Here is a 16,478-nt window from a genome sequence, read left to right as displayed (position 1 = left end):
GGCTAGGGTTCTCTTCCCTCATCTCCTCCTTCGCTGTGCCTATGTAACACCTTTTGAAAACCTTTGAGGGTCACTAGCTCGCGAACCTGGAGCCCCTGTGTCTAGGACATCAGCTTCTATGGCTGTGCTGGCCCACGTGCAGGGTGTTTTCTCTTCCTCACTGACTGTGAGTGAAAAAGGATTTGAGGGTCCCATCTCACCTCAACTCTACCGCCTCTGAGTCGCGGGGAGGCCGCTTCTAGGTTGAATGTGGGGCTTCCCCAAGTTATCTTATTCAGCTCCTCATTTGTTTTCTTTAGTGAGCTGAGAAAGTAGCAAGCCTGCCAATTTGAATAAATCCAGCTTATTTCTTCTCTCATTAAGGTGACAAACATGAATATTTTGTTACCTAGTTCTGTGAAGTGATTGCAAGAATGATTTTTATAAATTACCCATTCCGCTGTTCTTCCACCTCCGACAGCTAATCAGATTTGAAAATAATGAGGGTGATTTTTTTTATTATGATTTTTGGTTTATCTATCTGAAAAGAAACCAACACCTCAGGAAAAGTTTTGTTTCATCGGCAAGAACATGACTGGAGAAGGCTTGCTATGGTGGGACTGATGAGGAGGAAGGTCACCTGGTTGTTTTTCTCAATGTCTCAGGTATCGGTGGCAATTTGGTGGCCATTCAGGCCAGCAGGATTTCTACCTACCTCCATTTACACAGCATCCCCGGAGAGCTGCCCGAAGAGCCCACAGGGTGTTCCTACCCATTTAGGACGTTCTTTGGCTCAGGTAAGTGTCGGGTGGGTTTTGTGGGCTTTTGTCAGGAACTGCTTCCGGCTGAGATCTGGGGGCAGCATTTGCTGAGTTGATGGCTCTGTGAATGTTGTGCTGAGCTAATCTCAGGAGACAGAGGCCTTCTGCCTCCCCAAGCCTGTGCGTGCGTGCGTGTAGCTGGGGCCTTTGCACGCTTTATTCCTGTCTCTGTTGGTTAAGAAAGAGGAACCGTACTCTTCTATTTTTGGTTGGGCCCAACCTTTAACAGCTGAGCCGTCTCTCCAGCACTCGGGAGGCAGAGACAGGCTGATCCCTGATTTGAGGCCAGCCTGGTCTACAGAGCAAGTTCCAGGACAGCCAGAGATAGACAGAGAAACCCCGTCTCATAAAAACAAAACAAAACAAAAAACAAAAAGGAAGAAAAGAAGGGGGGAAGGAGGAAAGGAGAGACCCTTTAAAATGTGGGTATTTGCTCTGAAACAGGACATTAGGAGGCAACCCAATGACGGGGAACAATACACAGTTTATATGAACAGATGTGACTGCCAGAAAGCTGCGGTCATTCTCTCACGTGTGTGGGTGCCCCACTGGTGTGCCCGGTTGCCCGGTGCTCTCAGAGGCCGCAGAGGACAACGGGTCCTAGAGAGAGCCCCGACACGGGTCCTCTGGAAGAGCAGCTGTGCCCCTAACCACTGAGCATCTCGGGCTCGGCCTTGCGTTATCAGTGATGGGACAGTTAAAGACGGCCTGCCGTTAGCGTCCCGTTCTCCTTCTGTTTCCATGGTAGACACAAGCAAGGTTTGTTTTGTTTCTCTGTGTAGCCCTGGTTGTCCTGGAACTCACTCTGTAGTCCAGGCTGGCCCCAAACTCAGAGGTCTGCCTGCCTCTACCTCGCCAAGTACTGAGATTAAAGGTATGCGCCACCATGCCTGGCTCAAAATAAGTTTTTAAACAGCTGCTTTTTTATTTGATTTTATAATTGCATCTAATAGTGGAATTCCCAAGAATTATGTGAATTGTAAATGAGATTTATTCTTAGCAGTTGAATTGCTGTAATACTGTGAGCCATAGTAATGAGAACGTAACTTTCAATTTGTTGTTTTGGCTTTCTGAAATAGGGTCTCACAGTCTGGCTGGGGCCGGGGTGTGGGGGGCTTGAACTCAAGGTGCGGGTGCCTCAGCTTCCGTAGGTATTTGGGTCACAGACACCCAGGCTTGTCCTCTGACTTGGATTACCAGGCACAGTTTCTAGAATCACTTTATTTTTCCACCAGCACTGGGGCTTGAACCTTGTGAGTGCTAGACCAGCAACCTGCTGAGCCGCATCCCAGCAGTGACCTTCAGTGCAATCTTTAATGCTGTCTGCCATTCTCATGTAGGTGTGAACAATAAGTCTGCCCAAGTTCTTCTGCTCCTGGTGGTTCCTGGCCACTTGATTTTCCTGTACACGATTCACCTGATGAAGAGCGGCCACACCTCTCTGACTGTTGTCTTCGTTGTCGTGTATCTCCTTGCTGCTGTGCTACAGGTAAGAGGGACAAACCTCCTCAAATCTTAGGCTCGGATGGCTGGGAACCTGTCGTGATGGACTTCTACAGTGCATGGCGTAGTTAGAATCTCAGAACTTCTACAGCACACAGTGTAGTTAGAATCTCAGAACTTCTACAGTGCATGGTGTAGTTAGAATCTCAGAACTTCTACAGTGCATGGTGTAGTTAGAATCTCAGAACTTTCTACAGCACACAGTGTAGTTAGAATCTCAGAACTTCTACAGCACACGGCGTAGTTAGAATCTCAGAACTTTCTACAGCACACAGTGTAGTTAGAATCTCAGAACTTCTACAGCACACGGCATAGTTAGAATGGCCTCAAACAGTGATCCACTGAGCTCTGCCTGTGCATACGGGGTCATGGTGGTGTTCAGCATGTTTGTGCATACGGGGTCACGGTGGTGTTCACTAAGTCTTTGTGTACAGGGTCATGTAATGTTCACTACATTATGTCTGTGCATACGGGGTCACATAGTTTTCACTATGTCTGACACTTCATGGTCTTCATGGTTACCCAGCTTCCTTCAAACTTAAAAATTCTGTTTTGTTACCTATTTCCTTTTTAGATTTCTACTCCTCTTTCTGTGTTGTGTAGAAGACTTAATTTTAGAAATTTTCTTTTATGTAAACAAACCCCTTACTCATGCTTTTGTAAACAACTCTGATGAAGCACGTTAGTTCTCGCAGAAACATTGACACACACGCACACACACAAATACACACACGCTCTCGTGCAAACACATGCTTGCGCACTCTTGCACATGCGCACATTCACACTCACACCTGCACTCACGCTATCATGCACTCATATACACACCTGCACTCATGCTATCATGCACACATATACACACCTGCACTCACGCTATCATGCAGATACACACCTGCACTCATGCTATTATGCACACATATATACACCTGCACTCATGCTATCATGCACACACATACACACCTGCACTCACGCTATCATGCACACAGATACACACCTGCACTCATGCTATCATGCAGATACACACCTGCACTCATGCTATCATGCACACAGATACACACCTGCACTCACGCAATCATGCACACAGATACACACCTGCACTCATGCTATCATGCACACAGATACACACCTGCACTCATGCTATCATGCACACAGATACACACCTGCACTCATGCTATCATGCACACAGATACACACCTGCACTCATGCTATCATGCACACAGATACACACCTGCACTCACACTATCATGCACGCACACAGATACACACCTGCACTCACGCAATCATGCACGCATACAGATACACACCTGCACTCACGCTATCATGCACACAGATACACACCTGCACTCATGCTATCATGCACGCACACAGATACACACCTGCACTCATGCTATCATGCACACACATACACACCTGCACTCACGCTATCATGCAGATACACACCTGCACTCACGCTATCATGCAGATACACACCTGCACTCATGCTATCATGCACTCATATACACACCTGCACTCACGCTATCATGCAGATACACACCTGCACTCATGCTATCATGCACTCATATACACACCTGCACTCACGCTATCATGCACGCACACAGATACACACCTGCACTCACGCTATCATGCATGCACTCATATACACACCTGCACTTACGCTATCATGCACACAGATACACACCTGCACTAACACTATCATGCATGCACACAGATACACACTTGCACTCATGCTATCATGCACACAGATACATACCTGCACTCACGCAATCATGCACACACACAGATACACACCTGCACTCACGCTATCATGCACACAGATACACACCTGCACTCATGCTATCATGCACACAGATACACACTTGCACTCATGCTATCATGCACACAGATACATACCTGCACTCACGCAATCATGCACACACACAGATACACACCTGCACTCACGCTATCATGCACACAGATACACACCTGCACTCATGCTATCATGCACACATATACACACCTGCACTCACGCTATCATGCACACAGATACACACCTGCACTCATGCTATCATGCACGCACTCATATACACACCTGCACTCACGCTATCATGCACGCACACAGATACACACCTGCACTCATGCTATCATGCAGATACACACCTGCACTCATGCTATCATGCACACATATACACACCTGCACTCACGCTATCATGCACACAGATACACACCTGCACTCATGCTATCATGCACGCACTCATATACACACCTGCACTCACGCTATCATGCACACAGATACACACTGCACTCACGCTATCATGAATGCACACATATACACACTTGCATATGCACACATTCACACTCACACACACTCACACATACACAGAAGGGGTGCTGACTGAAAATGGAAGGAGATTTAGAAGTAGGACAGGGCGAGAGAGGAAGTGGATGGGATGTCTGTGACTATGAAAACACATTATGTCTGTGTATGAAAATATAATGTAACCCATTAGTATGTATAATTAATATATGCCAATGAACAACATTTAAAGGTATGCTGCTATAATAAATATACACATATTAAAAATTAAATAGCATCGAAAGGTTCTACTTCCTTAGATCTATTTCTCAGACCATCACTTTGAAATATTTTAGCTACTTTTTCTGTCATTATTTGTATGTTTTAAAGTAACATGCCTAAACTTCAAGTTTATAAGTCAGGGCTTTAGGGCCATTATAATCATATTTTATATATATATATATATATATATATATATATATATATATATATTGATTTTTCGAGACAGGGTTTCTCCGTAGCTTTTGATTCCTGTCCTGGAACTAGCTCTTGTAGACCAGGCTGGCCTCGAACTCACAGAAATCCGCCTGCCTCTGCCTCCCGAGTGCTGGGATTAAAGGCGTGTGCCACCACCGCCCGGCATATTTCCTATATATTTTAAGAATATGAATTTTCAGTATACAACTAAGACTATTTTAATGTTTTTATTGTAAGGCAGATGGCTTTGCTCTGGCTGTATTTCCTTGGCATTAATAATTCTTTTTTTAACTTGGGTCTCTCCCCATAATCCCAGCCTTAGTGTTTCCTGCTGCCCAACCTCTCCCCCTCTGGCTTCTGGTTTAACTTCACAGACTTGGTGCCTCCTTCAGGAGCAGATTAAAATAAGGCCTGGGGTGGAGTTTGAGTTTGGCCTTCAGGGAACTGGAGGGGTGGGGCTGGGGAAGGTGGATGGGGAGTGAAGGCAGAAGAAGCCTCTGGCCTCTGGAGAGTCTGCTGTGTGCTACCCTGCTTTCCCAGGACTGCCCGTGTTCTGGGAGATCCGGTCTGTGCTGGGAAGCAGTGGCTTTCAAAGTGCAGATCCATCAGTGTTTATAGAAATAAAAATTAAAGCTTCTGTCTGCCGGATGTGTTTAAAGTATATTTTATTATCTTTAAAATTGTTTGATAATAAACATTAGCACCGTATTTAGTAAGTGTGCTCAGATATTCTCTACAAGAGAGCAGCACAATGTGGGATCCTAGATTGCTGAGTTCATACACAGAGTGAGAGAGGACAGAACCGTGCCAGGAGAGGAAAGGCGTGTATACACGCAATCCGAGGTGGTGGGCTGAGGGGAAGCCCAGGAAGGGCGGCTGGGTCATGGTCTCAAGCAGTCACCACAATGCTTTCTCATCCTCCGATTTTACCACGCCACTATCAAGTTCTTATTTTTTATTTATTCAGTAAATCTTCATTTGAATCGATGAAGGGGTGTCTCTTAAGTCCCGAGAGCAATGAATTCACGCACAGTTGAAGGGCTTGTGGCCTGACACTAACTGCTTGTGTGTGGCGTTCTCAGGCTGTTGGCCTGGGGACTCAGGTTTCCCCGTTAGTAGACGCGGCATTTATTCCCAGTGCTTTCGCTGTTGTGCGCGTGTATTGCTCAAGAGCTGGTCATCGTAGCGTTGACTGCTCTCCTCAGCCCTGAGGGAAGCACAGAAATCTGGCCTGACCTGCGGTTTCTAGAGCAGCTCCTGGGTATGGCTCTCCCCTGCTCTCAGGGATCATGGCTGCTTGTGTCCGCGTCTGTGCGCTGTGCTAGCCTGTGAGCAGAAGTCATTTTTCTGAGATAATTTACTAAACATTTTATTTAAAAAAGATTTTTATTTTATGTGCTTTGATGTTTTGCCTCCATGTCTGGGTGAGGGTGCCAGGTCCCCTAGAAGTGGATTTACACACAGTTGTGAGCTGCCGTGTGGGTGCAGGGAATTGAACCTGGGTCCTCTGGAAGAGCAGCCAGTATTCTTAACTGCTGAGCCATCACTCCAGCCCCCCTTTACTATCTTTAATTATTATTTATTTGCTGTAATTATTTGAGGTAAGGAAATGAAATCATGACCTCGGGGGCCCAGGGCTGTCTTATTAACTATGTTTGCAAAAGTAAGGGGCCATTTGTGTTGTTGTTGACATCTTCAAAGTGTTGAGCTGTTCCTGAGGCTGGATGGCTTCGTGTCTCGGCACTGCCTGCCATTACCCAATGGGGCACGTCCGTCAAGCCGCTGGGGAGTGTTAGCCTGGGTCAGCGCAGTAGGCTTGCCTCTTCTTAGAAGCTAAGGACTGTAGCATAGCAGGGTCAGGGTCGCCTGCAGATACCAGAAGTCACGATCCAGCCCAGCTTCGATCTTTCTACATATGCCTTTTAAAATTTTATAAATTATACTTATTTGCATGTGTGTGTGTCTGTGTATGTGTGTGTAGAACAAAGGAGTACTTACTTACAAGAGTCCTCTCCTTCCTTCGAGAGCGAACTCAGTATGGAAGGCCCATGGCTGTATGTGTGTGAACACAGATGCACGTGTGCCGTGTTGCACATGGGGGTCAGAAGGTCCTCTCGTGTTTGCCACAGCATATGCCGAAGTAGCGCTCCAGGGACCGCCCTGTCCCTGTCTCCTGGCTGTCTGTAGGAGCAAAGGGTTTGTAGCTGGCTTTGCGAGGGTTCTGGGGATCTGAACTCAGGTCCTCACACCTGCGTGGCAAGTGCTTTAACAAACGCTGAGGTCATCTCTCCAGACCTTCAGAAAAGATTTGTTTTTTTCCAGTAGCCTTAGGGCACTGCCAATCTGAGGCCCTGTTAAAATATCCAGCCCAGATGTTCAGGGCACGTGGCTCATTCAGTTCCTTGAACGACCGTTTTGTGGTTATGGATTTTTTTCTTAGGGATGATTTTTTTTTTCCTCTCCATGTAGTCAGACAAATGTCCGTCTTTGAGGACAGGTTTACTTCTTATGGAGGGAGTGAGTTTTAGTCTTCGAATCTTCTGTTAGATGACCCACCTGGGAAAGACTTTACCTTTACCTTCTGTTCCCTATGCCCCGTGCTGCTCAAAAAATTAAATAAAGAGAAGACCGAGCACTTAAGCCATGGGGAGCAAGCCAGTGAGAGCCTCCCCCCCATGGCCTCTGCATCAGCTCCTGCCCCCAGTTCCTGCCCTTTGAGTTCCTGTCCTGACTTCAGTCAGCCATGAACACTGATATGGAAGTGTGCGCTGAAAAGACCCTTCCCTCCACAGAAAACAAAAACAAAAACCTAGAAGGCTCCTCAGGCTGCTGGAGAGGCCGAGAGCACCGATGCCTGGGTGTGGTTTGTGCCCAGTGAAGCATCCTGCTCAAGGCTGCTTAAGGCCAGGCACCTCAGCATGCCTGTGGCCCTCTCCCTCTGAGGCCTCTGAGGATTTTTGCCTGCTCAGTGATGCCTTTAAAAAGACACCGCCTTCCAAAATTTGCTGAGCATCTGCAGTTGGTCTTCATGGTTGAGGTGTTTGCAGTGTGGCTAAAATGTTAAGCTCCCGTCCCTTGTTTGGGAGGGGACATCTCTCTGAGGCTTGGGTCCGGTTGTGTCGTGTACTAATCCACAGAGAGAAACTTCTCTTTTCCCAGTCACCCCCAGGCTCTGTTCGGCAGAGCCGGGGTGGGATGGGAGAACAGTGTAGCCTTTGGAGTCTCACGGCCTCAGCTGGACCTCATTCTCAATCGGTGTCTGACCAGACAAGCCCCTTCAACCTTTTCTCCATTCAGGTTTCCCCTCTAGAGAAGTCTCTGATAACAGTTCTCACTGTCGTCCTTAGGAGCAAAGGATGCCGAATGTCAGCACTGCTCACCCCCAAACCCCACAAAAACAGCCAGATCAGAATGACGTTTTATCTGAAGATCAGAAGTAGACCGAATTCCCGCTGACCGATAACCTTGAATTACCCCAGACATTTAAATACTAGATCTCAGCAGCGTTTTCCATCCTGGAGACCGGACTAGAGGAGGCTGTCTTATACGGACATGGATTCAACCTTTGCAGAGCCCAGTTAGGAAGGACTGTGCTCATTTCTATTCCTGAGGTTTATTTGTGTCATGTTCCTAAACGTCCCTCCGCCAATGCAGTCATCCTTCCTCACACAACACACAAGGCTGCTGTTGGCAGGCACAGCACTTAAGAGACGCTAATGCATGCGAGTGTTGGTCTGGCCCAGAGGAGCAGCCCGCCTAGAAAGTCAATAGCACCCAAAGCAAATAGATATTCTTGTGCTTGCGTATTTCTTTAAATTCCAGACAGTACGTTTATAACTTGCATAATTAACCAGGGCTACAAAGTTGCCTTCTGAGGAGGCATATTTACCCAGAGAAGTTATGCATATTTCATAGAGAGCCGATGATGTTAGGACACAGTGCACCCTTGCTTTGGCGTCTGGTGTGGAAAGCGTCTGTGTCTTGATCAGTAATTTAACTTTGAGGCAAAACACGTTGCAATAAGAAGACTCTGATACCATGATCCTCATAATTTACACCCAGAGGTCCAAGAAAACACTAATATGTCTTGATAACCTTAAGAAAAGAATTTTAAAAACGGAAACCTGTTTGAACATTGTGAGAACGCTTTTAAAAAGACACCATGCTAGAAGCTGGTTTGATTCTGTGGCCTGTGGTGCAGAGGAAATGGAAGGAGAATGTGGGGGAGAGAGCAAAGAGGGGGCGCAAAGACTGCTGTGCGTGACCACGTGGGACAGCAGGCTCCTTCCTCTGTGGTTCACAGCTGGGACACACAGCAAAGGCAAGACCACGCATTTTAGAGAGGCTTGGAGGTGAAATGTCACAGCGGTCACTGGTGTTAGGAGCCAGTGTGTGGGGGTGCTCACACGTGTGTTCCAAATTACCTTTACAATAAAAGCCACGGATTCTGAACTGACAGCGCTATCGTTCATGGAAGACTTGAGGAGTCAGGCAGAGCTGTAGCTCTCTATAGCATCTCGTTCTGTGCTGCAGTGTATTTTCTGGGTTTGGAGGAGGTGCAAGGTGAGTGCCTTTTTGGAGCTGAGGCGTTGTTTCAAGACCAACCAGATCCTGCTACTGGGTCTAAAGCTTGTAGCACTCTGAGGCAGGACTGCAAACCGCTGGCTCTGGCAACTGGCCTGGGATCCTTGTACCTTTCTGCTTTGAGGCTTGTTTTGTTTTCTCAAATCAATAGAGACTCAGATTAATAAGGAATCGGCCAGAAGAATAAATTGAGATTCAAATCCAATGGTTTTCAGAGAGTTTCGTTATGTACCATAAATCAGGCCTTGAACTCACTCTGTGACCTGTGAACTCACAGCAATCCTTCTTTGTCTCTCAAGGGCTGAAATTACAAACCAAATTCCAAATCTTACAGTACATTAAGTTCAAGACTCTAATATTCTCTGCTCCCTACACACTCAAAACAGTGTCTGAATTAGCTTTATGTGGTTGCCAGGCAACCTTGGCCAGTGGAGCAGTAAGGAAAGTAAGCCTCACGCAGGGGTGCCAGGGCCCGGAGGTGCCATCTCTGGCACTTACCCCTGGGGATCTTACCTTTGGCACCTGTCTCTCAGATTTGGACAAGCCACGCTCCGTCCTGGTAAAGGGGCCAGAGCTAGAATGGCCGTCCTTGGCCATTTGAAACCCAAGGCAGAGAAGAAAACACCACGGACCACAGCTGGATGGAGGCGAGACGTTGCCTGTGACAAGTGGGCTGCTCCAGCATCTGGAGTCTAGGCTTCTCTTGTTAGGAAAGGATTACAGTCCTGTTAACTAGCTGCCTCTTCTCAAGCGTGCTTCTTGACCCGGACATATGCTGCTCCTCCCAGAAACAAGCAGCTCAGACCCTTGGCCGTGTTCAGGGCAGGGAGATGCAGCTGACAGTGGTCATGCCTGGTTCTCTCTTACAGGTGTTCACCCTGCTGTGGATCGCAGACTGGATGGTCCATCGCTTCTGGAGGAAAGGGAAGGACCCAGACAGTTTCTCCATCCCCTACCTGACGGCGCTGGGTGACCTGCTCGGGACAGCTCTGCTGGCCTTAAGTTTCCATTTTCTCTGGCTTATTGGAGACCGCGATGGCGACGTGGGGGACTAACGGGTCCTCGAAGCTGATGCAGGAGGAGAACACAAGCTGACCCAGGAGGAGAACACAAGGCAGCCACTGCTGCCCCTCCCGTCCCCAAAGCTCTTCATCAGTCGTGTGACTTACGCCAGGGTCGTCTGCGGTTCACCCTGACTCCATACATGGCCTTAATGTACTTTTTAAGGAATTTGTGCTGGAACCACAGTGAACGGTATTTGTGCTGCTTTTTGTAGAATAAATAATTTGACACAGACATAGATACAAGCTCACACTCTAAAATTACTTAGGAAAGAATATAGGATGTTTACAATGAATCGTGTTGAAACCACAGACCTAGCAGACACGTACTTGACTCTTAAGTTACAGTGCAAGGTTAGAGGCCAGGGAGCTTTAGCCTTCTTTGTCCTAGAGCTGTGTCCCGCTACAAAGATACCGTGACCTGAAGGCACCAGCCCAGCTTCCCTGAGTGTTAACTGTGCCCTCCTCCGTGGGAGCTGAGGTTGCCAATCACCGAGTCCTAAGCTGATTGCATCCGTCCTGCGGAGCTAGCGACAGACTGACTTCTACTCTTGTTTAAAACTGCCCAGTGCCAATGTTCGTTTAATTTCCGTTCTCAGCAGGTAACCCCTGAGGTCGGGGAGAAGGGGATCACCACGTTACCCCAGCAGGCCTTGGACTTGCAGTTCTCCTGCTTCGGTTCCGTCCGTCCTCCCGATTCTAAAGCACTGGGCCTTTGCTCTTTCGTGGGTTAAAAAGCTTTGATCTGATTTAGAAAACAGTCCTCAAAGCAGAAGATGAGTTGAGCTGTGTTTGTGGGCACAAGATAGTGTGTGTGCGTGTGCACTTGCGTGTGAACATATGCGTGCCCACGAGTGCATGTGTGTGTATGCGTATAAGCGAACGTGTGTGAGCGTGTAGGTAGGCCTGTGTTCCAGAATGTGTAAAACATGTGTTTGACCTTGTGTGAGCGTGTGTGTGCGTATGTGAAAAGAGACAGACAGATAGCAAGCAGAGAGAACACAGACACAGAGAGACAACGTGATTTCTTTTTCTACAATAAGTACCATTTGATGTAACACAGACCTAAGAATTGGGAAGAGCAGGTGGCCCTGTGGCTCTGTAAGGCACCCTGTCAGTTGTCCCTCCAAAGGAGAAGTTGTGGCCGACCTCATTAGCATCCCATCACGGGCTTCATCGGCAGAGACCATCTCAAACATTTTTCTGAAACTCCGGCCAGTATTCTGTGCACCGGACTGGCACCTGGCTAGTCAGTAGGAAGCCCTTTCAGATCACTAGCACTTAGAAAACTGCAGTGCAATCTTTAAGACCATTGACTATTTAATAATTTAAGCTGCTGAGGGAACAAAGTTCACATGGCGTTGATCGTCATGGTGAGTTTGTGTTGTGCATCTAGCAGGTGGATTGCTGTATATGGAGGAAGGATTTTTACTCAGTCTTTACGGAGGCTCTGCTTTAGAGTTATATATTTTTGCTCATTTTTAAACTTCATTCAATTCTTCTGCCTTATAATCAAACTTTGAAGGCATAGTTTGAACTAATTTTGGGACCTCTCCTTTAGAGAGTCATGTCACAGTGAACACTGATAAAATAAGCTTAAAGTTTATGTTGATGAATATGTAGTTGCAATGATTATTTTATGTTTTAAGAAATTGATACTACCTTTCATATTATTATAAAGTATTTGTGAATTTGGGTTTTGCATTTGGGCTGTACGTTCTTTTGTTTTGAGACAGTCTTGCTCGGTATCCCAGGTGAGGCTTAGACTGGAGATCCACCTGCCTTAGCCTACTGGGAATCTTTAACTCACAAAAAGTGCAGAGTAAGCCCCAGTGTTAGCGCTGGCCAGCAGTCTTAGGCTGCTGTGCCATGCATTCCAAAGCACACGCAAATGCTGTGGATTAAATGGAGTCCGGAGTCCCCATCTGTATTTTATAGTGGGGCAGGGGGATGGGGGGGTGCAGAGTGACATTTTAAGGCTGCACAGCTGCAGAGCGACCAGATTGTTCTAGACCAGTAGACTTCGTTATGCACAGCTCTGCCCCACCCCCAATGCACCAAGAATATCCACCTAGGTACCCGAGAGGAAGACGACTGGAGAAAGTCCAGTCCAGTGTTACTAGTCTTTCAGACTGCTTGAAGGGACGCCTCCACCTCATGTGTCTTGGTGGTCAGCACAGCCAACTCTGAGCTATTCATGCTCCTAAGGTCACTGAGACCTAAATGAAATAATAAATGCTTTACCTTATAAAATCTTTTCCATCTTATAATGAAGACTTTAAAGAACAGTGCCTCATTTCTCTTCTTTTTGTCGTTGTTTTGTTTTTGTTTTTCAAGACAGGGTCCTCTCTATGTAGCCCTGGCTGTCCTGGTACTCGCTTTGAATCCCAGGCTGCCTCAGACTCACAGAGATCCCCCTGCCTCTGCCTCCTGAGTGCTGGGGTTAAAGGCGTGCGCCGCCACCTGGTGGTGCCTCATTTCTTCTAAGCACCAACCCTCTTCCTCCACCTGCGGTGCCACAGGACAGCGGGCGGCTGATGCTCAGCCTTTGTCAGACACCGCAATGGGCAAATGAATTGAAAAGGGATACACATTGCTTTAGAAAACAATTGCAGATCTTTGAAAGTCTTACAAGTTTTATTTACCCATAAAATTTATTATCAGTCTTAGGTAAACTAACAGTATTTTTATACCACACAAAATCCTACCTTTCCAAAACTCCCTTTCCACTAATTTACCAGGCACATTATACACACAGCTTTAAAAAATCATATTTTTTTAGTCTTGACCATACACCTTTTCCTGAAATTTCCAGAGTTTCTTAGAATCTAATAAAATAGAAACACAGGATGTTCCTTTGTGGAGACATCAGACAACCTCACACCATAAACTGTTCATGATGTGGCCAAATGAGTCCTTTCAAAGTCTCTCAGTGGTGGGGCGTCCCTTCCTTCCCTGTATCTAGGTATAATTTACCCACTGATAATGGTCTCTGGCACCCTGGAATTATTGTAAACGCAAGTCAGAATAAAATGGGAGAAGCCTGTCCTTGTGCTGTGGTGGTTTCTTTGTGGATTACCCTGTCAGCTGCGGAACAGGAAACATGTCTGGAAATCCCCCAGAGGGGTCCAGCTGGTCTGCCGCCCCCTCCCCTGTGTTTATGGGGCATGGGAACTGGGCCCCGATGACAGCCGCACCTCCAGCCCACTGCCCACCTGTCCTCTGTCATCCCTCAGAGCCCCGGGGCCATCAGTCTCTGTCCCTGTCTCTGCCTGGCCCTGAGCCCTGGCGTACGGCTGTCAGAGGCACATGCCCACTCTGCCCAGTTGCCCACTCTGCCCAGTTGCCCACCCTGCCCCGGTTTACATGTCTAGCCGCGTTCAGGAAGCTGAGTGTGCTGTTGTCACCGCTTGCCCTCGGGACATTGACACGGCCCAACCAGTCCACTGAAAGTACATTCATCCAGGTCACCAACAGGATTGTGTTAACTCTAGTGATTAATTCCCACCAAAATAACAAGCAGGGGGAGGCAGAGGCAGGCAGATCTCTGAGTTCAAGGCCAGCCTGGTCTACAAAGCCATTTCCAGGACAGCCAGGGCTACACAGAGAAACCTTGTCTCAAAAAACAACAACAACAAAATACAAAGCAGGGGGCTAAATGTGACCTGATTATACGGGAAGAGCAGGTGGCTATCTCTAACTCTACCTCCGGGGTCTGCCCACGCCCACATGGCCTTCCTACAGTACTGTCTGAAGCTCGTCTTCCACTGCCCCCCCCCCCGTTTCTCTCAGTTTCTCAGTGTTGGGGTGCTCACCTGTGTCCCCCCCAGACCCCTCCTCATTGTTACGTCATCTACACTAATTCCTTCTTTACTTTCACATTCCAAGCCTCTCCATCGAGTTCCCCATCTATACTTCCCAATGCAGGTGGGCAGCGCCATCCTTAAAGGACAGACAGCTAGGCAGTGCAGCCACAGCTGTTTTCAAGGTCACTCCCACTTCCCTCACCTCTGCAGAACTCTTGTTAAGTCAGGAAGAAAAGACCAACAACCCAAGAGTGAGGCAGCCCGTGGAGGGAGGGGGACTGGTCCCCGGACACTGACTCTCACTTGTGCTCATTGGCCAAAACTCCAGTGCCAAAATGTCTCTTCTTAGGTCCAGAGTGGGCCCCTCTCCAGCCCCCGATACAGCAGTGCCCCTGAAAGGGTCCTGGGTTCGGGCTGGGCCGACAGGTAAAGCGGACGGCTACTCAAAATCAGCATTCTCGGAAACCTTGTCAAGAGGGCGTCTGTTTGCCAGGAAAGGCGTTACTTTCTTACCTGCCACCTACAGCCCCCCAGCTCCGGAAGGAAGACTACTTCTCTCTAACTCAAACAAGACTCCCGGCGGATCAAAGCCTCGCACTGCTTTTCAGGCTGCCCCAGATAACTCGCCCACGGCCTGCCCACACACACCTCTCCGAACTGGCCCGACTCCCGCGTTGCTCTTCCCGCTGACTCTGGGGAGGTAGCCTCCACAGTCTGAATCTGCCCACGGAGCGGTGTAGTCCTGTGGGTTCATGGCTCCCTCCCTAAGACCTCCGTTCTCCCCGTGGCGTCACAGCTTCAGGGATAAAGCGCTCCGCTCCGTGTGAGCTCAAGGAATCTGTAAAACAGCTTAAAATCATGAGGGCGGGGCCTTGCAAAGGATATTTACCCAGAAGCCTCCAAGTCCTAGAGACCCCCCCCCCCCACCTCGAACACACCTGACTATATTTCCAAACACACAGCGACCTACATCACGGCTCGTTAAGGGCAAAGAAAAGCAGCTGGAGGCAAACTGCCCTGCCGGTTTACGGAGCCATGTCGATTTACCGAGGGTTAAAAACTTGGACAGACAGAAAATGGTCTCCCATGGTGCAGGACCTAGGGAAAGCCAGTAGCCTAATAAGTCACCACAGGGGGCCTAAGAGTGAGTGAGAAAACTGGCAAAGTACACGCTTAGGAGCCTCGCAAAGTACACACTTACAAAGTACACGCTTAGGAGCCACGCAACCAAGTCACAAAAAAAGAAAAACCAAAGGAAAAAAAACTTAAAATTTTAAGGAAGCATCGGAACTCGTGTGGGACAGCATCCTTGGCTGTCCTCGCCACACGGAGCCCATGGGTCACATGGCTGAACATGTCTGCACAGCACAGACAACTGCAGAAGGCAGTTTGAACTAAGGACTGCCTTTAGTTTGCTACACAGTTCCTCTTGGAGTTAATTGCGTTTATTTGCCTTATGTGTGTGTGTATGTCCTTTTTGTCTGCATGTCTGTCTGTGACATGTGTATGTCTAGGTCCTGCAGAGGCCAGAGGAAGCACTGGATTCCCTGAGACTGGAGTTACAGACGGTCGTGACTCCAAACCCAGGTCCTCCGGAAGAGCAGCCAGTGCTCTTAGCCACTGAGCCATCTCACCAGCTCCACAGCTCCCCTGGCAAGGGCAGCCTAAGGATAGAGTCTGTCTCTGGCTATAGACAAATACTCACGATAGAGTATCTGAAAATACTGGCACAGTATCTGAAAATGGTGTTTCGTGTCTCTGGCTCCTCAACCATTTCTGCTGGTAACATTTCCAAACTTAAACAGAACAAAATGGAAAATGCCTGTTTGCGGAGAGAATTTGTTTGTGGATGGCTGATTCGATTTGGCACACTCTTGTGAGTTCGTAGGGCTTCATATTAAAGAGACGTGTTTTATTGGACAACAATGCAAGCCACTTTGTACCATAAGTGAAGTTAAGTCTTTATTAGGTGCCGTAT

General features: G+C 47.8%; 1 protein-coding gene across 3 annotated transcripts in view; it reads left to right on the top strand.

The window, feature by feature from the left end:
• The window catches only part of Slc41a2 (solute carrier family 41 member 2), a 76,110-nt gene extending 62,368 nt beyond the window's left edge, over positions 1–13,742 (top strand). For all 3 annotated transcript variants that reach the window (XM_041665105.1, XM_041665113.1, XM_041665121.1), the window contains exons 9-11: positions 645–776; positions 2,141–2,289; positions 10,503–13,742. In XM_041665105.1, coding sequence (XP_041521039.1) covers positions 645–776; positions 2,141–2,289; positions 10,503–10,688 — 467 coding nt within the window. In that variant the 3' untranslated portion in view covers positions 10,689–13,742. The remainder of the gene's footprint in view (positions 1–644; positions 777–2,140; positions 2,290–10,502) is intronic.
• Positions 13,743–16,478: the final 2,736 nt, after the last annotated feature.

This window comes from Microtus oregoni, unplaced genomic scaffold (genome assembly GCF_018167655.1).
Source record: "Microtus oregoni isolate MIOR12 unplaced genomic scaffold, Mior012 000001F_ref0000356, whole genome shotgun sequence".
Lineage (NCBI taxonomy): Eukaryota > Metazoa > Chordata > Mammalia > Rodentia > Cricetidae > Microtus > Microtus oregoni.
The sequence above is the reverse complement of the archived record's forward strand: the minus strand, read 5'-3'. Positions and strand labels throughout refer to the sequence as shown.